This window comes from Phyllostomus discolor, chromosome 2 (assembly GCF_004126475.2).
Source record: "Phyllostomus discolor isolate MPI-MPIP mPhyDis1 chromosome 2, mPhyDis1.pri.v3, whole genome shotgun sequence".
Lineage (NCBI taxonomy): Eukaryota > Metazoa > Chordata > Mammalia > Chiroptera > Phyllostomidae > Phyllostomus > Phyllostomus discolor.
In genome coordinates, this window is record NC_040904.2 from 205,714,443 (window position 1) to 205,741,078 (window position 26,636).

The following is a 26,636-nucleotide window of genomic DNA, read 5'->3' on the forward strand; positions in this document are numbered from 1 at the left end:
CACCCTCCAGGGGTGTCCAAACTTTTCATGCCTCTGGGCCACACTGGAAGAAGACTTGTCTTGGGACACACATTAAATACATTGTGACACGTAATCACAAAAAAATAACAATGTTTTAAGTAAATTTGTGATTTTTGTGCTGGGCCGTGGTCATAGCCATCCTGAGCCACATGCAGCCCGTAGGCCAGAGGTTGGACACCCCTGCTCTAGCCCAAGTCACCTCGTCCCCCCCTTCAGTCAGCCATGTGGTGGCCTCCAGATGGTTCTCCCCACGGTCACTGTGCACCCCCATCATGTACTCTCCCCATGGTCACTGCGCCCCCATCAGGTACCCCACACCAAGGAGATCACATGACATGAAAACGTAAGTCAGAGCATGTCATTTGTCTGCCACCTACCCCCTGCCATAGGGCAGCCTCCCTTCCGTGAACTGCGAGACCCTGCACCGTCTGGCTCCCCGCCAGCTGCCTGCCTGCCTCCTCCTTGCTCACCCTGCTCCCGCCTCGTGTCTGGGATTGGCACCCTGCTACCACACAGCTGGTCACCTGGAGAGAGACTGGAGCCGAAAACTGGGAAGATCTTGAGTTGGCAAGCCTGTGGGATTGAAGTTTCCCTGTAAGATAAACACTGACGTGTCGCCCGGAAGTGAGGGGGAGAAAGAAAATGACTCCTAGGACCTTGGGAAAGGAGTTTCCCTAAGAGGTGGTGGTGGCGTTGAGGAGAAGGGGGTTGGGAAATATAGTTTCTGGTTGAAGCCCAGTGGTCAGAGACCTCAGCCGTCACTGCTGCAACTAGACAGTGAAGAGGGTGAGTGAGTTGCCAAGCACGATGCTGCAACCACATTTGCTTGCTCATCTTTGTTTCCCCTGGACTGTACAGCTCTGATCCTCCACCGTAGCATAAACCCCTCGGCTGGGAAGGACGGTGTCATATTCATCTGTGTCACTGTTTCCCAAATGGACCTCTGCACGGGATGGCAGAGAAAGTGTTTGGTGAATGTCATGAGCACCAGTTCTCCCCAGCCCCCTCCCACCAGCAGCACCCCGTTTTCTCCTAGAGAACCTTCCCTTTCCCGTTCTCGCTCACGTGCTCCACGTAAGAACTGACTCCCTCCCTGGCTCCAGAGCTGGACGTGTGGCCCAGACCTGGCCAAGCAAAACGTCACTTTCTCCTGACCCAGTGACTGGTTCAGGAATGGGCGATGGACCATTCAAGACTGGGGGAACAGCTGAGACAGACAGGAGTGAGGATAAAGGTAAATGCTTTCATTCGAGGCCATAGCGGTGAGGGAGGGGCCAAATCCCCATGATGTGGTTTAGGCCCCTGGATCCTGCTGCGTCTGTAGTCATTCATGTCTCTGGATTCTTGAGTCATCTAAGCATATTAATCCCATATCTTGCCTAAGGCAATTAGAGTTGGGTAATCTGTCAGTTGCATCCAAAACAGCCCTGACAGGTGAAGAAATGAATGAATGAATCTCCCAGAAAGTTGTGCCACTGGGGAAGAATTCTGTGCAAGGATTCCGGACAGTATCTGCCCATTTACTATTTGACACTGGCCAAATTGCCTAACGTCCTTGGATGTCAGTTTAGAATTCCAACATCATCGTTTCATTCAACAAATAATTATTGGCATTTATGGCGCCGGGCACCATGCTAGGTGTAGGCTCTACTGTGCGAACAAAACACTTCTGGACCCTGATGTGATGTGTGGTCATGCATCAGCCCCGTCCTTTTCCTGGGCCTCGGTCTTCTCATCGGCAGCAGGTTAAATATGGCCTCACGGTTTCTGCTCTCATGAAAATGCAAGTGAAGTTCAGTTCCAGAGAAGTCAAGTTTCATCAGGGCACACCTGATTTTGTCACTCTAAAATCTGTTTCTCGCACTTGGTAACTGGTATTTGTTACTATTCTTTCAACTCCTTATCAGCTAGTAGCATAGGGTTAACGGGGGGGGGGGGGGGGGGGAGAAACAGAGCCTAGTGTAATGGGGGAGGGGGTCCCACAGACTTCACTTCCTTCGTAGCACTCAAGGCCAATCAGAAGTAACGCTTACAAGCCTAATTCTACGAGGCACTGAGCCACAGGGTGTAACAAGAGCCTGACAATGGCCTGCATCCGACCCTCTGGGACCGTTGGCTCTAAGAACAGACAACATGCTACCAACTACATTTGGGGGGGGGGGGGCGCCTCTGACAAAGAGGCTTTTCTGAGTCAAATACGTTCATCAGTATTCCCAAGAATCAGACTACGAAATGGAATTTAAGTTCAGTCTCTTTCCATTCTTGTTATGAGGAACTAATAATGCCAACTGCAGTTGGGTTTTCCTTTTTAAAGGGAATTCACAGCTTGGGTTGAAGTTGCAGGATGTCAGATAGAAGCCCAGTAAAAGAACGTAAATTTCGCAGGTCCTGAATAACCAGAATCCTACTCCATCCACCTTCTATTAGTTTATTCATCCATTTAACAAATCTGTTTCATAGGCATTATCACAGAACAGCAGCTGGCTCACAAGTCAGCTGAAGATGGGGACAGTTCCGCAGGCAAGTATCTCAAACACAAGCCCACTGTCGCCCACCAGGTGCAGACGCCTGGCTAAGCCTAGCCAGAGGTTCATAAATCAGCCTCTACTACTAACTCAGCTCATGTGCTCTTTTCTAAACATAGCACGGGCTCTTGCCTGTTCCATTTAATATCACCATATAAAAAAAATGACCTCAAAACCTAGTGATTTGGTACCTAATGCCATTGAATTAAATTTGATTAAAGTGGTAAATTTTATGTGTATTTTACCATATTAAAAGTTATGAAAGGATAAAGAAACTTAATGGTTTGAAATAACCACTTAGCTCACAGATTCAGAGGGGTCCAACTTTTGAACAGGGGGCAGTGGGGATGGTTCATTTCTGCTCCAGTGCCCGGGCCTCAGAAAAACGAGACGGCTGGGAGTGGATGGGTGTCTGGGCACTGAAGTCATCTGAAGGTATGCCCTTTCATTTACGTGTCCAGGTTCACTTCAGACCCAGGACTGGCTACTGGAGCACCCACATCCGCACAGCACAGTGGCCTCAGGATAGTCCAACTTTTTATGTAGCAGATCTGAGCTCCAAACATGAGTGTGTAAGAAAAAAAAGGAAACACCTGCACCCCATTTATGACCTAACGTCACAAGTATCACTTCTGTCATACTCTAATTTGGTCAAATTAGTCATAAGCCTACCTAGGTTCAAGATCGGTGGGTGGGTAGCATTAGACTCCATGTTTTGATGGGGCAGTACTAAATCACATAGTAGAAAAACACGTGTGAGGGAAGATATTGTTGCAGCCATTTCTGAAAAGGGGAGTCTGCTATACCACCTTTCTCAATGAACCGAAAGCAAAGCAACCATAGAATCTGTGTAGAGAAACAGCACCAGAAGAGGCCCTAATAAACATAATCTACTTTGCCAAAGAATTAGCAACTCACCCCTGAGATGATCGCCCCTCAGGCTGGTCGAGTGCCGAGGGCATTAGACAGGGTGCAGAGTTGGCGTTCAGTTACAGTTCCCTCAGTTCCTACCTGTGTGTGTGACCTCAGGTAGTAAGGCTTTTTTCACGGGGGACTTAAACTCTCTCATCTTTAGTAAAAGGCAAAAGATTTATACGACTTGAAGAGAATCCAGAGTATACCTTCCTCATCTTTAAAACGGAGGTAATTCTCCATCATGTTTCATCAGTGTTGTGTGAACCAAGTAAAATATTATATGTGAAGACGAATTTATTGCAAAAATGTTCACAAATTGACCCCACAGTGGGCTGTCCAGCCAACTCTGGCAATACAACTGGGAAAGACCACATCCTGCTAGTTTATCACTGCGGCCACTCTTCCCCCATAGCAACCACTCTCCTGCTTTTGCTTGCTTGTCTCAGAGGTAGGAGACACAGATGGAGCTGAGAGAGGGCAAAGGACCTACCTGGATGGGGTTACACAGACAAGAAAGAGATCAAAACCCTGATCTTTCTGGGATGCTGCAACTTCCCATCCTTGGGCCACTGACATTTTTAATAGATGCCTTTGACTAGCTAGCTGACAAGCATGACACAGATTATAACATCTGGAGTCACCCTATCTGGGTTTATACTGTAGCCACACCACTCACTAGTTGTGTGACCCTAGGAAAGGCAATTAACGTGTCCCCATGTGTAAAATGGGAGTAAGACTTTCCTCGCAGGATTAAGAAGTAGCCAAGTTGACATAAGGCACTTAAAACAGTGCCTCCCACGTTATAGGCACTTCGTGTTTGCTGCTGCTAAACCACTACCGTACACCTAACCTGTAATAGGTGCTAAATGTCTTAGGGTGATAAGGTAACATCCAAGGAAATAAGGAAATGTAAGAACAGAAGCATCTCTTTGAAATGACAAATTCACTTGAGAAAGCTTTTAAAAACACACACACACAAAATACCATTTATCAGCTTGCTCTACGAAACCGCAGGCAAAATAAACGTCGGAGGAAATCTGCCTCTGACCCCTAAAGCTCCAATTTTATTTACTGCCTCCACGAAGCTCGCAGGCACCATCACAGACGGGACAGTCCCGAAAAGCCCTTTCGTGGCACACCCAGACGGTACTTTGCACGTGTATTCCTCCACCGGTTGCTTCCGCTTCCCACCTTTGTCTCACTGCTTTCCCATCGGCGCCTTCAAATGACGTCAGACGCGTCCGCCGCCGCCGCCGGAAACAGTGTCCGCGCCTGCGCTCTCGGTTTTCGTACCGGAGCGTGGGGGCCTGAGAGCGGCGAGCGTTCTAGTCCCGCTGGGGCCGAGTCTCTGGGGTGAGGCGTTCCTGAGCCGAGGACCATGAACCGTAGCCGCCAAGTGACGTGCGTGGCCTGGGTCCGCTGCGGCGTGGCCAAAGAGACGCCGGACAAGGTAAGGCCTGGTCGTGCACAGGCGTCCTGGGTTAGCTGGGGAACCCCGACCGGGGCGCGCGGCGCTGGTCTGGCTGTTTTGACTGGGCGAGGTGGAGTCGGTTTGGGCCTTATTTTCGTGACTAGGGCTGCAGCTCCGAGGACGTGGGGAGTCTGGGACTGCACCTTTTCAGGGTTCCTTCCCGCGACCCCAGATAAGCCCCACCCCCCAAGTCGCGCAGGTTTGGACCTCCTGGGCTGGAAGGGGGCAGGTTGTTGCTCTGAGAAACTGCCGTCGCTCCCCACCCCACCCCCCGCGAAAAATGCCTAGTTGACAACCCCGCAGCTTCAGCCACACCCCAGTGCGTTTCAGGACAAGGGGAATCGGGATCATTTAGGTGCAACTCCACTTTCCATTCCTGTGCTTGGCGTTCGGAGGAATAAGCAGGATGAAAGCTATGGTATAGAAAAACGGGCGTGGAAACTGTTATGTCCCGAGGCTAGGAGTCAAGTTAGGGATTTTTTGCGGTAATTCAAGTGAGCTGTGGAAGGGGCAGTGAAGGTGAGAGGCAAACGTGGCACATGAAGAGAGTGGGTCGGTAGCTCTAGGAGATGAAGATCACGTAGGTTGTTCAACGGATACTTACTAGGCGCTTTCTGAGTGCTAGGTATTGTTTGGGGCAAGTCCCTGTCTGTACGCAGTTGACCTGTGCGTGTATAATATGTCAGTGAGAATAAGTGCTGTGAAAGGAGGGAAGGAAGGCGGAGGGGAGTTGGTATTGAAGAGTGCCGTTTGGTGATTTTTTTTCCATGAGCATAACTGCGCTGGTGATGACAGACAAGAGCGGTGATAGAAGTGTAAGTGGTTCGGAGGTGGAATGAACAGTTATGAGGGATCGGACTAGCAACAGTGGATGTAAATTCCTCAGGGCACAGACTGTTTGTTTTATTCATCAATGTCTCTGGTGTTGGGCTCACAGTAGACACTCAATGCCTAAGTATAGAATAGGGACAGGAAATTATCTCATTAAAAATTATTGAGGGAACTAAAAGATTGTTACTAAAAGGGGCATATAGCCTTTCAAATACTTATTATAACCCCTTGGAGATCTTCAGGTAGTGCCGATGGCTGAGCCCTACTCCCAAGTATTGTGGTCTGGAGTGTAGCCTGAAATTGTTCAAAGATTCCCGGGTGATTCTGATGGGCAGACAAGTTGGGAACCATTGCTTGAAGAGTTTATGGAAAGAAAAGATTGAATTTATATTCTACAAAATGCTAGAAAGGAAAACTCAGGCCATTAAGAGAAATTAGAAAAATAAGTATTGTTTAATTAAATTTAAGACCTTTGAATATCGGGAACTATTCAACAATGGAGTGTCACCCATTAAGAGGATTTCCATGTTGCTAGAGGTGTTTTGCTATAAACTGGGTCATTTGTGCATTCATTCATTCATCAATTGTCTGCCATCAAGCATCCCTACCATGAGGTGAACACTGAACTGTGTGCTTAGGCACATAAGCACAAGTTGGATTCTGTCTTCGAGGAGCTTACAGGCTAGCAGTGACAGGGGCGTTCTGAAAGGTACTGAAGCGTTGATTGTGTGAAGGAGTGCCGGTTTCGAAGCAGAGAGTGACTTCAGTTTCCAACAGGATGCCCATACGGGGAGTGTGGGCAGTCAGGAAAATGGAACCGGAGTGTACGGCTAGAGAAGGGAAAGTTGAGCGTAATCAGTGCAGAGGTGGTAGTTTTAGCCTTGAGAATGAATGAGCTTTGCAAGGAAATCCCAGCACAGTGAGTGAGTGCTTGCTGGCGGTAACGGGGAAAAGAGCAGGAGACCAAGGCAAGGGAAAATGGAGAAAAGTGACCAAGAAGGAGTCAGAGTAACTGGAAGGAAATGAGGCGGCCGCCAAAGAAGCCAGCTGATACAAATCAGCCTCCCCGAGGAAGACTGGAGGGAGTGAGAGTAGCCTGAACGTGACGTTTAAACAGCTTTGGGAGGCGTGGAGGGGTGTGGATCTTAATGGCAAGAACCTGTGACAACTCTAATTATGTTAATTTAGAGAGTCTGGATATTTGCTTTTTGTCTGAGTTATATTTTACATTAATTTGCAACTTCTTTTTAATTCAAAGACTTATCATGAGTTCTTTACCTACATCATAATGAAATCGTTTGCTGTCTTGTAGGTAGAGCTTAGTAAAGAAGAGGTGAAACGTCTCATTGCTGAAGCAAAGGAGAAATTACAGTAAGTGTAGGCATGTTGATGTCTGTGGTAAAGCCCAGATGAAACGCCCGTCTTAAATAAGGGTGACAGTGGTCTTGTCGTTGAAGAGTGCCATTGGGTGACTTTCCTTTCCGTCGGCATAGAGAAGAAGGTGGCAGTGAGGAGGAGGAGACGGGGGACCCTTCAGAGGATGGCATGCAGAGTGCGCGTACCCAGGCACGACCAAGGGAGGCCTTGGAGGACGGCGACCGAGAGGGTGACAGGACGCTGGATGAGGACGAGCTGGCCGAGTACGAGCTGGACAGATACGATGAGGAAGGCGGCCCAGGTTAGCCTTCGCTCGCTCGTTCTGGTGTTCAGTCACAAACTCCGTGCGTCCAACCGTGCGTGCTTCTGGGGTTCCCGAGCTTCCCTCTGAGAGTTTGGTGTCCTTTGTGACAGCCACGTCGTCTGGCTCAAGGCGTGGGCAGATAGTGTGTCTCCCAAATTAGCTTAGGAAATAAGCTCTAACCCACTGAAATTGGTATTGTATATTATTTTATTGGAAATAGTGGGTATAATAATCTGTAGTGCATTTTTCCTTCATCTGCAATGAGAGGAATTGCTGCCTCCATTTTACAAAAGAGAAAGTGGAGGCTTAGGAAGTGGAGGAACACTCTCCGCCCCTGCAGATCACAGGCCCCGTCTTCTCTCGTGGGACAGAAATTCCCGTGTCTGTTGCTTGTCAGTCCTTGGTCCTTAAAACAGCTTCCCCGGACAATTAAAAGTCTCTTCCTTTTCTTGAGTTTTGTGTTACTTGGGGTCAACTCTATGTCACCCTGGCAAAAAGAATGCCATTTTGTGGTAAGTTTAGTGGAAAAGGCATATAATCACCCCTCTTTCAGATTCATAAGGCCAATTAGCATATCAGAGGTTCCGAGAAATCTTGAAATAAAGGACCCCATTTACCTTAGTGAAACCCATCACTTTTCAATTTTATTTGACCAGGGAGCTCTTACCTGTTCTATGTTGATGCCAGTGTTTTACGGTAATTTCGTTTCCAAGGCCTCAAGGCCGCCTCTCCAGCACTTTTGAATAATGATGAGAGCAAGCTAGAGGTTCTGAGCAGAGTTCAAGTGCCTTCTGAGGGAGTTTCACACTTTGATTTAATTCTTTTACTGGAAGATTATGAATTTCAAGACTATCAGATATGCATTCCAAGGTTAAATATAAATGGTTTTTAAGTGCCTCTTTATAATTATCCAATATCTCCTTTCCTGACTATGGGCGAACCAGAGTTAACTGTAAAATAGACAGTGGCATCCAACTCTAAAGATGGGATGCCATGGAAAGAATGCTTTTGTCAAAATGACTGTTTGGTTCATTTCCGTTTATGAATTCTTATAGATACTGAAACACTTGGTGAATCTCTCCTGGGTCTTACAGTCTATGGGAGTAATGAGCAAGACCCTTACGTGACCCTGAAAGATACGGTAAATATTCACGTGGTTTTTCTGATTCTCCCCCCTGAGTGTTTGACAAACCCCACTGAGCATCTGCCTGCTTCCGGTCCGTGACTCTTTGTCTCTCCACTTAGGAGCAGTATGAGCGTGAGGATTTCTTGATTAAACCCAGTGACAACCTCATAGTCTGTGGTAGAGCTGAACAGGACCAGTGCAACTTAGAAGTGCATGGTAAGTGCAGCACTGCAGCCCTTGCCAAACGGTTCTGGTCCGTTTTAGTGACAGCGAGGTAATAACCATAATGGTTACTTTTATGAATCGTCAGGCGGCAGATCCTGCCTTCCCTCATTTACGTCCGTTACAGGGTTACATTCTGCACAGCCTGCAGGCTTCCTGGTTATCGTGCCCAGTCACGTGGAGGTGGCCCTGTGGTGCCCACCTTTATTTATGGAAATAGGTCTCCGGGAGGGTTCCCACGAGGGTTTTTTAGCTTTCATCTAAACACTTTAGCCATTTTTTCACTTTTTCCCCTCATTGGAGAAAACCTGGATGTAAACTACACAAAAATACAAGAACGATACACATTCCCGTCACTGACAGGTAACTTCTCACCCCGGCTTCATGCTCCAGCCTCCCTCTGGCTGCTTTTTCTTTATGTGGCAAAGGGTACGCAGTAGACAGGTTTGCATCCTTTTTTCCACAGTGTCATTTCAGATATTTCCCTTTTTGCAGTACATTTTACTTTCTTCATAAAAATTCTACACAGAGGCCTGCATTCCCGTTTATACAGGAACCACAACATCTTGGGCGCATCTCAGTTCCCAGGGAGTGTTTGTGTGAAACTGGAGGTGACGGCTTCGACCCTGAAGTGGGCGGCGATTTAAATTTGTCTTTATTTGAATTTTTAAATTACATTTTACTGTTGATATTAATTAGTCAGCAAACATGAACTGAGTGGCTGTTTCCTTGCCCCTTTGTCTCTCCGCACACACCCTCAGACCAGCCCGTCCTTGCCCGGGTCTCCTGCCCCAGCCCTCTCCCGAGGTCATCTGGCCAAGGCCTGTTATGGGAATCACAGTTTGCAGATTAAAACCTGTAACTTGAATGTTTGTTGACATCTAGGGTATTTTGTCATTTATTCTATGAGGTTGAATCTCTGTAACTTCAGACCTTTAAGGCTGCCTGCAGGAAGCCTGACGAATAGGGTGTTTTTGTCCCATAGCCCATCGTTTTCTATCTGTAAAATAAAGAAAGCTTCAAATTGCAGGTATTTCAACATGAAGTTATTCTAATTATCTTTGAACTTCTTACATATTTCACATGAAAACATGTCGGTGACATTTTTTAAAAGACCAATCCTAATCTCAAAGAATTAAAACTATGGCAGTTTGTCATCACTGACTTTATACATTGTCATGTGAGAATTTATTGTGGTCATTCCTTCTAATGTAGTGAGTATCAGAGAGGAGTAGAGAAGTAAAGCAATTGTATTCCTACTTTCTTCTAAGTTAGGTCATCAAAAATGGATGTTGTTTCGATGTGGTGTGAAGCCCCCAGTTACCCAGCACTCTCTAGTCAAGCATATTTTCACAATTGCATTCTAAAGTTGATTTCAATGATCTATAAAGTTAAGGTTAAAGCTAAGAGATTATTTTAAAGCATCATCATTTTATTTTTAGAATGAAGAAGGGAGGGATAGAAATATCTCTGTGAATGAGAAACATTGATTGGCTGCCTCTCGCACACCCCACACTGGGATCTGAGCCACACAAGTCAGGGCATAAACTTTTTTTCAATATTAAATAAGTAATTTTGCCAAGCATTTAGATTTCTAAATATGCGTATCTCTTTTTAGTCCTCCTGTTTTTTATTTGTTCTCAACTTATAACCAGATAAGCCTTTAAAAGATAAAGTAGTTACAGTCATGCCCTGCTTAACGGGGGGATAGGTTCTGAGAAGTGCACCATCAGGCGATTCTGTCGCACAGACATCGCAGAGTGCACCTCGCAGACCTGGGGCCAGCCTGTTGCTCCTCGGCTGTAAGCCTGCGCAACGTGCCACTGAAGAGAACAGCACGAAATTAAATCAAGCACAGGAGGAAAGGATGCGATGAAGCGGTGTCGTAAACCAGAAATATATGAGGCTGCTGCCAGGTTAGCAGAGCATGCTGTTTTACATCAGAGGTTTGTAGTAAGCAGAAAGAGTAATGATAAAAAGTATCGTAAGTACATAAACCAGTAACGCAGTCATTAAGGTGATCGGGTATTATGCACGGCACAGAACTAACGTATGCGCTGTTTTTACATGGCTGGCAGTGTAGTCGGTTTGTTTACACCAGCATCGCCACAAACGTGGGAAGCACTGGAGCATTATGTGCAGCTCTGATGTCACTAGGTGATAGGAATTCTCCGCCTCCCTTACGGTCTCCTGGAACTACTTTTGAATATGTGGTCTGTCGTTGGCTGAAATGCCATTCTGCGGCGTGTGCCCGTATTCTGTATGGAGACCGTGTCAGTGTGTGTTTTGTGTAAGGGGTGAGCCGGAAGATGGGCCCATGTGAGCCGGTGAGCGTGCAGATGGTGTACCCAGGCAGGTAGCAGTCCTCGGTCAGCGTTCTCGCTCCCAGCTGGGGTGCACCAGGTGATGGCCGTCTGTTAGACACACAGACATTCTGTCTGGCAGTAACAGCTTGGGAATCTCCTTTCGTGCCATCAGATATGTCCTTTCGAGCACGTGCCGCCTGCAGGTTTAACAGGGAGAGTCTGTTCTCCTGAGTAGGATGTGATTTCTTATTCTGGTGCATTAAAGTCTCTTTTCTCAATCTTTGCAGTTTATAATCAAGAAGAAGATTCCTTTTACGTACACCATGACATACTGCTGTCCGCGTACCCTCTTAGTGTGGAGTGGCTGAATTTTGACCCTAGCCCAGACGATTCTACTGGTAATTGGGAAGCTTAAGATTGCACGATGGTTCCTAGTCCTGTGTGTGTCTCCTAGCCACATAAGTCGTGTGTTCTGTGTGAATGTTTCTGGAATTATTGGTGGTTTATGAAACTGTAGTTATATAATTGCTAAAAGGCAATCACATAATTGTTTTGGGCCTGTATGTGTCTGCACTTTCCACAGGCAGAAGAACAGGGTCCGAAAGCATTTTGGGTGCAGAGCTGTGTGGTGGTCTCATAAAAACCCTGTGTGAAATGGCATGGTGTGTCTGATGTTACCAGCTCGAATTTAGGGGCATGACCCTTTTCAGAAAACCCCCGATTAAAACCCCGATTAAGTGAGGAGAGAATTGGGTTCTCATGTTAGCCTTTTTGGCCAAAGCTGCATACTGCTGGTCACTCCGTTAATACGGGGGAAATCTGAGAATCCTCCTAACCTTACGTCTCATTTACAAAGCTTGTTCATGTTCCTGATTAATCACATCCTCATCCTCACCAAGTGAGCGTGGAAGGGCCTTTTGTTCCTCGTAGTTGAGCAGGGACCCTGGGGCCAAGGACTGGGCCCTTGTCACTCAGACTGGCCTGAGAACCCAGCAGCCAGCACTGGCATCAGGGCTGGTTAGAAAGGCAGCCGTGGGCCCCACCCGAGACCTGCTGAGTAGAATCTGCATTTTAACAGCACTCGGGATGGGATGTGCATGCAGCGGAGTAGAGAAGCCGCTCTGAGCCACTGCTCAGTCCACTCTGCGGTGTCGTGTGTGTGTTTCATCAGGAGTAATTGTGTTACAAGTCACGAACACATCACTTCCTCCTGTAGGAAATTACATTGCTGTGGGCAACATGACCCCCGTTATTGAAGTGTGGGACCTTGATATAGTGGACTCTTTAGAGCCAGTCTTCACGCTTGGAAGTAAGCTATCCAAAAAGAAGAAAAAGAAGGGAAAAAAGGTAAGCAAGTTAATGATATTTCATCTCCAGTGACAAACAGATAAGTGTCCTGGGGTTAGGGGGAAGAGGGACAAGATCACACACCTTTTCGGTTATACACTTTTGGTGTCTAAGAGAACAGTCCAGATAATTTAAAAGTGACAGTTTTTAGTTTCAAAATGTCCATCAAAGGAAAAAATTGATTTCTCCATAAAACCTGTTGACACATTATTCATTCTTATACAAAACAGTTTACTCTCAGGTACTTCATTTCTAGTAACTGTTCACACTAATATGCTTGATTTGAACTTTTAAAAATTCCTATGTAACCCTGACTATGTTGAATTCTAAAATCCATGTATTAATTCCTCTAGCTTTTTTAAATGATTTTATTTATTTATTTTAGATAGGGGAAGGGAGGGAGAAAAAGAGAGAAACATCAATGTGTGGTGTGGCCCCCCACTGGGGACCTAGCCTGCAACCAAGGCATGTGCCCTGACTGGGAATCGAACCTGTGATCTTTTGGTTCACGGCCTGTGCTCAATCCACTGAGCTGTGCCAGCCAGAGCTAATTTCTGTAGCTTTTAAACTGGTAAGTTTTGCAGAGGGGAGTTGATTTGTAGAATTATAGCATATAGATTAAGAACAATTGTAGTTTCTTCTTTAAAGAATATTTATTATTGCTCTGTAAAGTAATAAGAAGATGAGATGTTTCCTTTTCTTAGTTTTCAGATTTTCTTAAGATCAGAACAGTAAACCCTGGTCAGGTGGCTCAGTTGGTTGGAACATCATCCCATACACCAAAAGGTTGTGGGTTCGATCCCCAGTTGGGGTGCATACTGAAGGCAACTGATTGATGTTTCTCTCTTTTTCTCAAAATCAGTAAACATATTCTTGACTGAGAATTTAAAAAAAAAAAGATTAGAACAGTAATCTTAAGATTCAAAGAATCTTTCAAATTAACATCGTTTTTATTTTGGGGGAATTTAATACACAAAGTAGTAAAATTAAACGATCATTACAGAGTTCTTCAGCAGAAGGGCATACCGACGCTGTCCTGGACCTTTCTTGGAATAGGCTGATCAGGTAAAGAGAATGAACACGGGCGGATTTGTCCAGGGCTGTGACCCCTGTGATCTGACCTCATGCCCGCGTTGTGCCTTGCACATCCTTGTGTCCGTGTCTGTCTTTCCTCTGCTGCAGCGCACACTCACGTTGCTTCTGGGTCGTGTGTGAAGAATGCTGCTGCTGTTCACACAGACGTGAGCAGCGAGGGTGTACGAGTATGCGTTCGAGTCTCTGCCTTCAGGTCTTTTGAATAAACGCACCCAGAAGCGAAATTGCTGGGTCGGAATTCAGCATTTACCTTTTTGCAGAGCCACCGCACAGTTTTCTGTAGCAGCTGCACCCTTTTCCATTCTGGCATGGGTCCCGTTCCTCCGCACTCTCGCCGGCACGCGTCCCTTCTGTTTCTGCTCGGTTTCACAGTAGCCGTCCTTATGGTTGTGAAGTGGTATTTCGTTGTGGTTTTGATTTGCAGTTCCTTAATGATCAGTGATACTGAGCATCTTTTCAAGTGCTCATTGGCCATTTGTGTGTCTTCTTTGGGAAAATGCTGATGAAGTTCTTTGCCCATTTTAAATTGGGTTGTCTGTGTTTTTGTTATTGAGTTGTAGTTTTTAATGTATTCTTAGGTATTAATCCTTTCCCTTATCAGATTTACAAATATTTTCCCCCATTCAGTGGGTTGCCTTTAACTATTGATGGTGTCCTTTGCACAAAATTTTTTAATTTTGATGTAGTCCAATTTATTGCCTGTGCTTTTTGTGTTACATCCAAGAAATTATTGCCAAATTCATTGTCATGGAGCTTTTCCCCCTAGAGTTGTATAGTGTTAGCTCTTAGGTCTTTGGCCCATTTTGAGAGAACTTTTGTATGTGGCATAAGATAAGGGTTCAGCTCCGCTCTTCCTCACGTGGCGGCCGCAGTCTTTATACCGACCCTTAAACAACAGTCCTCCCCAAGGCCATTCCCCTCACAGCACAGTGGGTTTGAGGGGAGGCGGGAAAGGTGAGCATTAGGGCGAGTACAGCTTACTTGCGGGGTAGGAACAAACTGGATCACCCCAGACATTTACTGAGCATTTTTATGACACTGGACACTTCGTAATTGTATTCTGGGGACCCTGGGTGCCAGTTTACCAAAGGATATCCTGCCTTCTTGTTTGTGTTCAGACTTCTTCAGAGTTACAGCCATCTGGGGAAATGGACCTGAGAAAGTTGTTCAGGTTAGTGGTTCCCAGACTTAGCTGCAAATCAGAATCCTCTGGGTAAACCTTTAGGGTAGGTTCCTGGCTCAAATCTGCAAGGCTGAGTCAGCAGATCTAGAGCAGGGGACTAGCACCTGTTGGGGTTTTCTTCTTTTGTTTTGTTTGTAAGCTTCCACAGGCGAGTCTGGTGCTGCCGAGCTAAAAGCCGGTGTTAGGGCTTTGTCGGAATTGGGCCTGGACCCGACTGCGTGGCAGATAAACAAGAGATCTAACAGTGAGTGCGCTGTGCCTTTAGGGACCCACTCTTATTTACAAACCTGAACTGTCACACGAATGACGTATACTCAGTTCTTACAGCAGCTATTACTTTGAGTAACCGAGAGTTCGTCCTCCATGGACCCCCTTTCAGTGTTCCAGCTGATTCATCGTTTCCTTTCCTGGCCTCGGCTCCCTGGTTTCATTCAGACCCTTAGGAGCACCGTCCTGCTGCATCTGCCCTCACCTCTGACTCCAGTGCCATGCATTTCTTTGTTCCTTAACTCTTCTTTCTCTGTTTCGCCCTGCATTCTCCTCTCCCCTTTCCTTACTGAAAAGGTGCAGAGTGCTTTGAAATACTTCCCATGCTGTGGTGCATGGAGTTTGGGGTTGCGGCAAGAAATAGCGTGTCGGCACTGGTACCTGGGAGGACCTTGGTTTCTGGTGAAATGCTTCCAGGAGCAAAGTGCACGTTCTCTGCTAATTCACACTCTTGTTGGGGTGCTCTTCTTGGGGGGTAGTATCCATAAGTTTGGGGGTTTTTAAGTTGTTTATTTTCAAGCTTCATTTGTTTTTAAGCTTCATACAATAAGAACTTCAGTGTGAGAGGAACCTCAGCCAGATGTTTTTGGAGTGACTAGGATTGAAAAATGTACTGTGAAATTGTAGCTTTTGCTCTTGGCAGGCATTGTATGTAAGTAAACTGGTTATTGGGAATTTAAGCTAATGTTTAATCTCTGAAATGCCAAGGCCTTAAAACACTCATCAGGGGTCTGCTGCCTCTCAGTCATTCCGGTACGTGCAGCCCCCCGAGCCGGGTGGGTTGTGTCGTTCTCGCTGGCAGGCGGAGAAGTGGGACTTGTTTTGGAGCCTCACAGCTAGGAAGTGGCAGCACCAGGAATTGACTTCAGGTTTTCTGGGCTTCGTTGTGTTATAAGACTACATTATTAGCACTTGACCCCTAAAAAGTAAACTACTGAATTTTTCCTATTAATAGCATTTAATGTTTTTTTTTTTAAAGTTGATATAAATTCTCAGGTCATACAATTCTGTGGTTTTTAGTATATTCACAAAGTTGTGCAACCATCACCACCAGCTAATTCCAGACTTTTATCAGTCCAGAAAGCAGTCCACACGCATTAGCAGTCACTGCTCATTGTCCTCCCGCCTTGGGTACCACTAGTCTGGCTCCTGGCTCTGTAGGTTTGCCTGTTCTGGGCATTGCCTAGAAATGGAATCACACAGGACTCGGGCATCTGTGTCTGGCTTCTGTCTCTCAGCATAGTGTGTTCAGGGTCCCTCTGGGCTGTCGTATGTTGTGGTGCCTCTCTGTATCGCTGAATGGTGTTCCCTTGTGTGGATATGCCACACTGTGTGTATCCGTTACCAGTTCATGGACATTTAGTTTGGCTTTACTTTTTACCTGTTATGAATAATGCTCTTGTGACCATTCATGAACATGTTTTTGCGTGGACGTATGTTTGCCTTCTCTTGAGTGTATGTGTAAGAGTGTAATTGCTGGGTTATACAGCGTAGTGTCTGTGTTGTTTATGTCCCCAGTGCTCTTCCCGCTGCACTGTAGGGGGCTTCCGGTTTCTCTACGTCTCGGTAACTAGCGCTCCTTACGGTCTTTTTCATTATAGGCATCCTGTGAGTAGGAGGTGGTACCCACTTTTAAGCTTCATTCCCCTGAAGACCAGTGGTGTTGAGCATCTTTTCACGTGCTCGTTGGCCATTTTGATGTTCTGTAGAGAAATACCTATTCAGATCCTTTGCCCATCTTCTAATTTGTTTTATTTCTTTCCATTATTTGGTTGAAAAATCTTCGCATAGTCTAGATCGGCGATTTTCAACCACTATGCTGCGACACTGCCACAGTAATTTTTCAAACGTGCAGTATCTGACTGTTTAGCCAGGGGCACCCACCTCTTTTCCCTGAGCGTTTCTCTTCACTCCGTTCCGTTACTCGGAGGCCAGCACCACGTCGTCACAATTACCCTGTGGCTTTTCAGGAAGCTTTGAAATCAGAAACAGATTTTACCCAACTTTGCTCTCCTTTCAAGATTATTTTAGCTATTTTGGATCTCTTGCATTTCCATATGAATTTTAAATCCAGCTTGTCAGTTTTGTGCGAAAATGTCAGCTGGGATTTTGAAAGGGATTGGTTTAATCTGTAGGTCTGTCTGTAGGTGGCAGTGTTTCTGTCTTAACATTGTCTTCTAGTCCACGAACGTGGAATAGCTTCCTGTCAATTTAGATACTCTTTCTTTCGTAATCTGTCTTGTATAGTTTTTGACATGTGTCGAATTTCTTTTATTAAATTTATTCCAAAGTATTTTTTATGCTACTGTAAATGGAATTCTTATTACATTTAATGCTCTTGACCTTCAAAAGATTGCCTTACTTGTTTCTCCCTTTCTGAGAAATGTGCTGGCAAGTGCATCAGCTGACAACACTGTGATTCTGTGGGACATGTCCTTGGGGAAGCCGGCAGCCAGCCTCGCTGTGCACACAGACAAGGTATGATGAGTTAGTGGGGACAGGGGTTCTGAGAGGTCTAAGACAAACATTGGTTATTCCAAATAGCTCCTAATATTTATAGATGGGTTTTTGTGAATTACACAGCACTTCGACATTGCGTCTCCTTGGGTCCTTTACAGAGTCCTGTGTAATGGTTGTAACTGCCCATCTCAAAAGCTGCGAGAACGGGTGTAGAAAGGTGGAGTGACTGGGAACATTGGTGCCTTGTAACACGTGCACAAGGGCTCCCAAAAACGCGCTGTGGGGCTTCGGGAGCACGGACTGTCACCCAGACACGGTCCACCTCTCCCCTTGTTTCTCAGTACATCGACATTTCAGGCACATAAATACTTCGGTAAACACAGTTTGAGGCATGCTGTATTATGTCTTAAGTGTCAGCCTTTATTTAGAAACATGCTTGTCCTTTTGATTATGCAGTTCACCTTTGTTCCTTTAAATAATACCGCATTTCAAAGAGAAACATTTAGAAACACACTGCCACATTGACTCTCACCAGACAAACAGATCTGTTCATTTCTGTTTCTTCATTTTAGGTCCAGACACTTCAGTTTCATCCATTTGAAGCACAGACTCTGATTTCTGGCTCATATGATAAGTAAGAAAGCCTCTCGGGAATTATTGCTACTGGTTTTATCCTCTTGAACTGATTGAGAAAGGATACAATCTCACTGATGCTCAGAAGATGTAGCATTGAGGCACCTGTGTGTTTAAATCTTCAGTAATACTCATGTGTCCTCATCAGTTGTGGTCCTCTCACTCTGCAAGGGAATGTGGTTCTGTCGTACTAAGGTAGTTCGTAACTAGCAACTACTTTGATTTTTTAGAGGGTTTATAAGTTAACCATGGCTGCGAAACAAGCCATCCCAAAACTCAGTGGCTTAAAGTAATAAACTTTTATGTCATGACTCCGCGAGGTTGAGTCAGCCTATTCTGTATTCAGCTGGTAGCTCTGCCGGTCTTGGTTTCTTAGGCCGGGCCGTGGAGACCTGGCGCTCTCCCCGTGTGGCGTGTCCTCCTGGGACCAGTGGGCTTGATCGTGGTGAGGCCGAAGGCTCAAGCAGAGATGCCAAGTCTTCTTGAGACCTAGGCTGAGCGCTAGTACATCTGTGTCTTACTCTCTTGGCCAACGCAGATGTCATGGAGTGAGAAGTGAACTCTGCCTTTTATGGGAAGAACTCCCACATCACTGACAGGGGTCACGGGTACAGGGAGCGCTGAAGACTTGGTCCCACTGGTCTGCTACAGGGAGTTTCCAGACACATGTGCTGCTTTACACAGGCTGGGTCTGGCGAATGGGAGAGATAGCTAGTGGAAGCAGAGACCTGCTCTTTATTTTGATTTCTTGCCCTTTCAGAGTGATATGTTCACGTTTGTATTTGGGATTCATGCAAAATTAGAAAAGTATCCTCCACTGGTTCCCCCAGCACAGTACCCTGCTGTGGAGAGTCCATGCGACCAAGACATGGGTGTCTGGCTCTGAGCACCACTGAGGAAGGGGAGTTAGAAACTGTCCTGGCCTTTTGGAGAGACCATTCATCCTGTACGGGGAGGATTCGGCCTGGAAAAGGTCAAGGTCACTAGGACATCCAGAGTCACTAGTCCCTTCAAGTGACAGAGTCCACTAATTAGTGAAAGCTCATCTTTTCTACTGTATTTTGGAACCTCAAAGTAGGCTTTACATGGTTAGACCCTGACTTCATAGTGGTTTATTACCGTGTCATTGAAAATAAACTTAAAACATATGGGAGAATCAGAACTCTTGAAACCCTCTCTGCCTTTACTGTGTAGGTCAGTGGCTTTGTACGATTGCCGGAGTCCAGATGACAGCCATCGCATGTGGCGGTTCAGTGGGCAGATTGAGAGACTGACCTGGAACCACTTTTCACCTTGCCATTTCTTGGTAAGACTGTGCATACTACCGTGCTGCTTACCCGGGTTACTAATAGTTACTTTCTTTAACTCCGTTGTAGAGAGACTCTCTGAAAAGCTTTTTCTGTGTTAGTAATGTGAAGCATTTGGATTTTAGGGTTAAAAAAAAAAAAAAGGTATTTTTCAACAACAGTGGATCAGCCACAAAAAACAATAAACATGTAAATGATTTTTCTAATTTCCAACCATTCCAAAGTATGACACATTTTATTTTGATCATTTTATTGTTTTTTTAAATACTTAACATGGTTAATATTCTTTTATGTTTTTTAAGTTTTAAGTCCTAGTACTTAAGTGAAAGCCCAGTACTGAGAACACCAGCCCATTTAATGAATACAGCACTGTCTCCCAGACAGGACAGAGGTATAGGATCTTGCTGCAAATGCCCTGGCCATGTGTGGGATGGCAGTTTTCTCTGTAGTATCCAGCTATTCCATCGACACTGCAATCTATGGAGAGATGAAATCCCAGCTTTCATTCAGAAGGGACGAGTAATTAAAGGAATTGTGACACATCCGTGTATTTCCCAATTTTCCTAAAGTAGACATGTAGTGCTTTGTAAATGAAGGAAAGAGTTTTGTTGTTTTTTTTTTTTAAGATTTTACTTATTTTAGAGAGGGAAGGGAGAGAGAAAGAGAGAAACATCAATGTGCGGTTGCTGGGGGTCATGTCCTGCAACCCAGGCATGTACCCTGACTGGGAATCGAACCTGCAACACTGGTTCGCAGCCTGCGCTCAATCCACTGAGCTACGCCAGCCAGGGCGAAAGAGTTCTTTATGAAACAGCTTTCTTAAAAGGTGGACAACCTCAAAGGGTTCCTGAAATGTAACACTGGCTCTCAGCTCTGTGCACAGAGATGCGTACAGCTCCCAGCTGAGCCACCCTACGCCAGATGAGCAGTGAAGTCCCGGCTGTATTTGAATGTTGTGTTGTACTTTGGCTCTCAACAGTCAAACAGACATATTTACTGAGGTTATTTGCTAATAAATGGTCATCGGCACTCAAATCACAAAGATTTGGGGAAATGGGAAAGTGATCAAAATAAAATGGTTTCATCTTGGAAGGTGAGAACTCCTCCCTCTTGTTTTCGTCCCCATCCACAGTCGGGTCTTCAAGACTGCGTCGGGGTCCTTTCTTCCCTCCCTTTTTCCTGGACTGACTGTCGCTCTTGGCTGGTGTGTAGGCTCAAGTCTCTCCCCCTTCCTTAACTAAGTCTGGTTTGTTTTTTGTTTTTTTAAGATTTTATTGATGTATTTTTAGACAGGGGAAGGGAGGAAGAAAGAGGGAAAGAAACATCATTGTGTGGTTGCCTCTTGCGTGTCCCCTACTGGGGACCTGGCCTGCAACCCAAGCATGTGCTCTGACTGGGAATCAAACTGGGGACCCCTTGGTTCGCAGGCCAGTGCTCAGTTCACTGAGCCACACCAGCCAGGGCCTAACTCTGTCTTGCAAGTGTCATGACCCACTGTAATCTGCTTTTCAATCCTTACCTGGTTAACTACAGCAAAATAGCAGCGTTGATCATGTCTTCAGAAGCCCTATTTCCTTGGCTTCCCTGACATTCTTCGTTACTCCCTCCTCCCTCCCTGATTCCTCTGTGAGCTCATCCTTAGCCTGTCCCTTAAGTGGCCGTATTCTCCAGGCCTCTGTCCTCAACACACTGCTCTTTTAATTCTACATCCCCAGGGCGCGCCCCCTCTGTGCTTTCGCCTCTCTGACCCTAGTCCAGACCGCTCCCGTGGCTTCCCCTCAAACCCAGCTCCCTGACAGGCTGCCTGCTGAATCAGTCCATGGAAGAGCAAACTCGGCCTTCCCATAAGTAAATTCTTTCCGTCCACATTAACTTGTAATAAGTCCCTCTGGTGAGTTAGGTATATGGCTGATTTTCTCTATAATCTGTACTGTTTATCCATTGTTAAAATTCATTGTCATATAGCACGATCTTGCTTATCTTTTACTCTTTCCAGGCCAGTACAGATGATGGCTTTGTATATAATTTGGATGCACGTTCAGATAAGCCAATTTTTACACTTAATGCACACAATGACGAAATCTCCGGTGAGCAAGAACAGTGTTTCTTTCATTTCTATTAAATTATTATGAAGTAAATCTGCATTTCAGAGTCTCTGAACCGATTTTCCTGTAGGTCTTGACCTCAGCAGTCAGATCAAGGGCTGTCTTGTGACTGCGTCGGCAGACAAGTATGTGAAGATCTGGGACATACTGGGAGACAGGCCAAGTCTGGTTCACTCCAGGGACATGAAAATGGTGAGACCCTCGGGCGTCTTTGTTCTCTGCTTCTGACCCGCCTTGTTTGTCTTTCTTCAGGAATCGCTGCATTAAATATGGTTTGTTGGGGAAGTTCATTTCAATCTTAGCCAAATTTGGTGAGGGTTTTATGACTTAGGATAGTTTGAGAGGAAACCAGTTACTGTCTGGTTCCTTCTCCAACTCACGTGCCTTACACATGCTCGGTAAGAACAAGAGGTGTGGGAGAGGGTTTCTAGGGCACCGGTGGAGCGGCCACGTTTTTTTACGCTAACATCACCACCCCAGGAAATCTCAACCCTTTAGGACACCGTAGCTGTTTGGGTAGTGTACCACCTCTTTGCGTAACCAGTTCTGATCACACTGGGATCGATTACTAAGTAGTGGCAGAACATTTAGAAATAATGAATGCTTTCCACAAGTATTTATTGCACACCTGGTACATGCCAGACACTGAGTTACATAAATGAAATTGTAGGCATGGAACACTGTGCAGCTGTTTAAAGTTGAATATAGTGTGTGTATGTAAATATTTGTGGAAAGGGAGGTTAGGAATTTTTATAGTACCATCATTGCTTTAAAAGAATTAAAAATAATTAGCCATTTAGGTTTATTAAGTAATCTGAGACAGACAGAATGACAGTGGAGATGAGAGACCCGGATGTACTTACCTGCTGTACACACACCCTCAGAACAGCCATCAGGCTGCACTTGTCTGGCTTCCTGTTGTTGTAACGTTCTTTCCGCCTTTGCGGGAGGCTTAAAAGAGATGCTGGTGAGCTGGTTTTGAGTGACCATTCAGACCACGGGTTCCTGTAGATGGGAGTAGGGATCCACGTTAGGGTTCTCATAAAGATTGAAACCACTGACCCTCTGTCCTCGTCTCTCAGGGAGTTCTCTTCTGTTCTGCCTGCTGTCCTGATTTCCCATTTATTTATGCCTTCGGAGGCCAAAGAGAAGGGCTTCGGGTCTGGGATATAAGCACAGTCTCTTCAGGTAAGAGCCCTACTTTCCTGCTTTTTCTGAACGAGCTCTGTAACACAGTGTGTGGCTCAGATGCATTAGGTAGATAGCAGAGTTGGTCTTGCGTTCACCTGTAGAGCGGTTTGCTTAGGAAATAGGATAGGATCAGATGTAATTGGGAAATGTTCATGTTCACAAATAATTTTGTCTTCACACTTTAAATGTAGGTCATTTAAAAGGATATATTTATGCAAAATTTAAATTTTAAAATTGAAAGGTCTTAATGGGAAGGCTGGAAGGAAATGCAGCAGGTCTCAAAGAACGGGCCTCCCTTTTCCAGCGTGAATAAATCTGCCTTTTTCAACTATTTCTCCAGAATCTGCTCCCCTCCCTCCCAGGGAGCCTGGCTGCTCATTTATTACGTTGAGGTAGTCAGGTTTGTCCTGTGCAATGGAGCCCTGCCATCTGATGCCTGAATCTTCCCTCCCAGGTAGAAAACGAGCCCTAAATCCCAAAACGCTCTGTGTAGACACGATACACAGACAGAGAGAAGAAAGAAAATAGGAACTCTCAGGAGTAGAACAACGGAACGATGGAGTCATTGTTATACCAGATGAGAAGTTTGTTATCAAGGTAGATTAGTGCATTCCAGGATAAGGCACAGAATGTATAAAAAAAGGTAGACTGATTTAAAACATGATGAAGCTCATTGAGAACATTACCTTGAACTTCTGAGTTGGTTACATACTTTCCCATTAACTGTTCAATATATTTTCATAAACAAAATTTCTACCCTAGGGTAAAGAAACTTATTGCTCACTTACACATTTTAGTCTTTTTATATTATTGTCTTAACTTTCTGATCTGGTAATTTCTTACCTATTTATTTGTGTTTTAGTAAATGAAGCGTTTGGAAGACGAGAGAGGCTTGTTCTTGGTAACACAAGAAATTCGTCTATTAGTGGCCCTTTTGGGAGCAGGCACTCGGAGACACCCATGGAGTCTTAATGAAGGTCGTACAGTCTCCTGTGTCGTTCACCTTACCTCTACGTTTTAAAAAGCTGGCCCAGAAGTGTCCGGTGTATTAGAGACAGAAACAGAGTTCACTTCCTCCCCCAGCGCCCCTCTCTGCATCCGCGGTGGCAGGGAAGCAGGGCCCCTCTCCGTGTTCGTGTCCGTGTCCGTGTTCGAGTGTGCCGTGTGTCGGGTTCCTGTTGCAGGTCTCCTGGGAGGGGGTATTAAAAAAGAATCCTTAACTTTCGCATCTGTCACAGGCCATCTGAATTTGTAAAATACCCAGTAATTTGTAGAATTTTTAAAAGGAGGAAAATCCTGTAATCATAACAGACGGGTGAACCCAGGGGAGGAAGGACTGCGGCTTGGCCAAGACCGCACGGCAGGCCACGCACAGAGGCGGGGCCCCAGAGGGTGCGCGTTCCAAACGGACCGCTGCAGCTAGTACTCCTGACTCAGACGTGCTCTCGGTGCTGCTGTTTGGTAACTGAATTCAAAGTGGCGCTCTGGCTTGTGAACTGAAAGGTCACTGGTTTGATTCCTGGTCAGAGCACATGCCTGGGTCACAGGCCAGATCCTCAGTTGCGGACGTGCGACAGGCAACCGATCAATGTTTCTCCCCCTCTCTATCTCCCTCTCTTACTCTCTCTCAAAATAAATTTTAAACATCTTTAAAAAAAAGTGGCATGCCTTTTTATTCCCTAGCAAGGCATTCAGTGTTATCAAGGAAAAGAGACATTCCATGAGTGTCAGTCCAACGAGAGGACGTAACATTCATAAGTTTTATATACCCTGCATAGCACATAAATACATAAGCAAATGTTAATAGGCCTATGACATGGACACCGGCCTGCAGTGTCTGCAGCGTTATGGATGATGAGATACGTGACGTTCACACAAACTACCAAGTCCTGCGGAGGAAAAGGGACGGCACAGCTACCCTCAAGGGGAAGGTGCCTCAGAGCAGCCTGGCCACTCTCTCAAGGACAGCGTGCCGATCCTTGCCTTCACTGGTTTCTTATTGGCTTTTAATTTGTACAGGAATACAGGTAAAGTTCATTAATCATTGTCAAGCAGTAAGGATCAAACAATAGATAGCATACAAAGAACTATGAGGGCTTGTTCTGAGTCACAGTCTGTTAGCTAAAGGGCTACAAAACTTGGGGAAACAAACTCATTTCCTGCTTGGACCTTTATCATTTAACTGAGTGCATTCTTAGCAAAGCAGGTTTCACAGGAGCTTATGTATTCTTTCTCAGGCCTGATCACCTGGGGAACCCACCCTTTCCAGCACAGGGCTGCACTGCCCTCTGTCATTGTTTCAGGCTTAAGCCAGGCAGGGGAAGTAAGGCAGCCAAGAGATGAGGACTCAAGCTTCGTCAAAAGCCGAGGGATGAGGGCCCATCACCCCCATTTGCTGTAGCCCCCCAAGTCCTTCCCTGGGGCTTCCACGTGATCATGCCTGTCTTAGATCATTCCCTACCTTGGGGAATCTTACCTGTCATTGGCTAACCAACCAAGCATTGGGGGCCAGTTATGGATGAAGTAAAAGGAGCAGAAGCTGCACTCCTGCCAGGGAGATAAGCTTGTCTCCTCAGTGGCTTCTGGTCTGAAGGTTGCTCACTCAGCCTTAGCCATGGGGGGTTGCAGCTCCTGAAACCAGGCAGGGTGGCTCCCAACAGACCTAAGGAGAGAAATAGCAATATGATAAGAGAAGGGGACTTTAATACTCCACCTTCACCATTGGCTAGGTCCTTCATGCAGACAAACTGGTGGCCTTAAACAGCTCATTAGACCAGGTGGAGTGGACATACAGAACATTCCACCCAAAAGAATGAAATACACGTTCTTAGGCACACATGGAAAATTCTCCAACATAGGTCATGTTATACCACAAAACAAGTCTTAGTAATTTGTTTTAGCTTTTCTTTTTACCCTCTTGTACCTCCCCCTGCCCCCCTTTCCCTCTGACAATCACCATACTGTTGTCTGTGTCTATGAGGCCTGGGGGTGGGTTTTGCTTAATTCCTTCACCTTTTTCACCCAACCACCCAATCCCCTCCCCTCTGATGGCTGTCTTAAGATTGAAAGCAATATCAAACATTTTCCAACCACAACAGTATGAAACTAGAAACCATTTCCAAAAAGAAAACTGGAAAATTTACAAATATGTGGAGACTAAACAACAGGTACTGAACAACCAACTAAAGAGAAAATACCTTCAGACATGAAAATGGAAATAAAACACACCAAACTTAACGCATGCAGCAAGGGCAGTTCTAAGAGGGGAGTGCGTAGCAGTAACTACCTCAGAAAGCAGTATCTCATCCTACTGTTACACCTCAAAGAACAAGAACAGAACAAACGAAGCCCAAAGTTAGAAGAAAGGAAATTGAAGATTCCAGTGGAAATAAAATAAAGACTAAAAAAACAATAGAGAAGATCAGTGAAACCAAGAGCTGGGTCTTTTAAAAGATAAAACTGACAAATCTTTACCCGGGACTCAAAAATCAAAAAGTAGAAACTTTACATCTTACACCACAGAAAGGATTATAATAGAAAAATCTGAATTGAGTGATTACTAGTGAGGTTAAATCAGGAATCAACCTCTCGCCCTGGCTGGTGTAGCTCAGTGGACTGAGTGGACCAAAACATCACTGGTTTTGACTCCCAGTCAGGGCACATGCCTGGGTTGTAGGCCAGGTCTCCAGCTGGTGTGCAAGAGGCAGCAAATCAATGTTTCTCTTCACACACCGATGCTTCTCACCCTCTCTCCTTCCTTTCCCCTCTCTAAAAATCAGTAAATATTTTTAAAAACAACACCAACCACCTCCCAACAAAAGCCCAGGACCATGTGGCCTCACGGTGAGTTCTGCCAAACATCTACATAACTAATTCCAAGCCTCCTCAAACTCTTGCAAAAAAAAAAAAAAAAAAAAGTGCAAATACTTCCAAACTCATGAGGCCCAGTA

The 26,636-nt window shown here is 45.5% G+C and overlaps 1 protein-coding gene across 1 annotated transcript; it reads left to right on the forward strand.

Annotated features, from left to right (window-relative positions):
- Positions 1–4,715: 4,715 nt before the first annotated feature.
- On the forward strand, positions 4,716–24,158 carry PWP1 (PWP1 homolog, endonuclein). The gene is made up of 15 exons (XM_028532100.2): positions 4,716–4,911; positions 7,076–7,134; positions 7,257–7,441; positions 8,500–8,585; positions 8,690–8,786; positions 11,386–11,496; positions 12,315–12,445; positions 13,449–13,510; positions 17,372–17,468; positions 18,023–18,084; positions 19,278–19,389; positions 21,387–21,477; positions 21,566–21,687; positions 22,578–22,683; positions 23,549–24,158. The coding sequence occupies exons 1-15, from the start codon at positions 4,840–4,842 to the stop codon at positions 23,656–23,658; spliced, it is 1,503 nt and encodes a 500-aa protein (XP_028387901.1). The 5' UTR covers positions 4,716–4,839; the 3' UTR covers positions 23,659–24,158.
- The last annotated feature ends 2,478 nt before the right edge of the window (positions 24,159–26,636 follow it).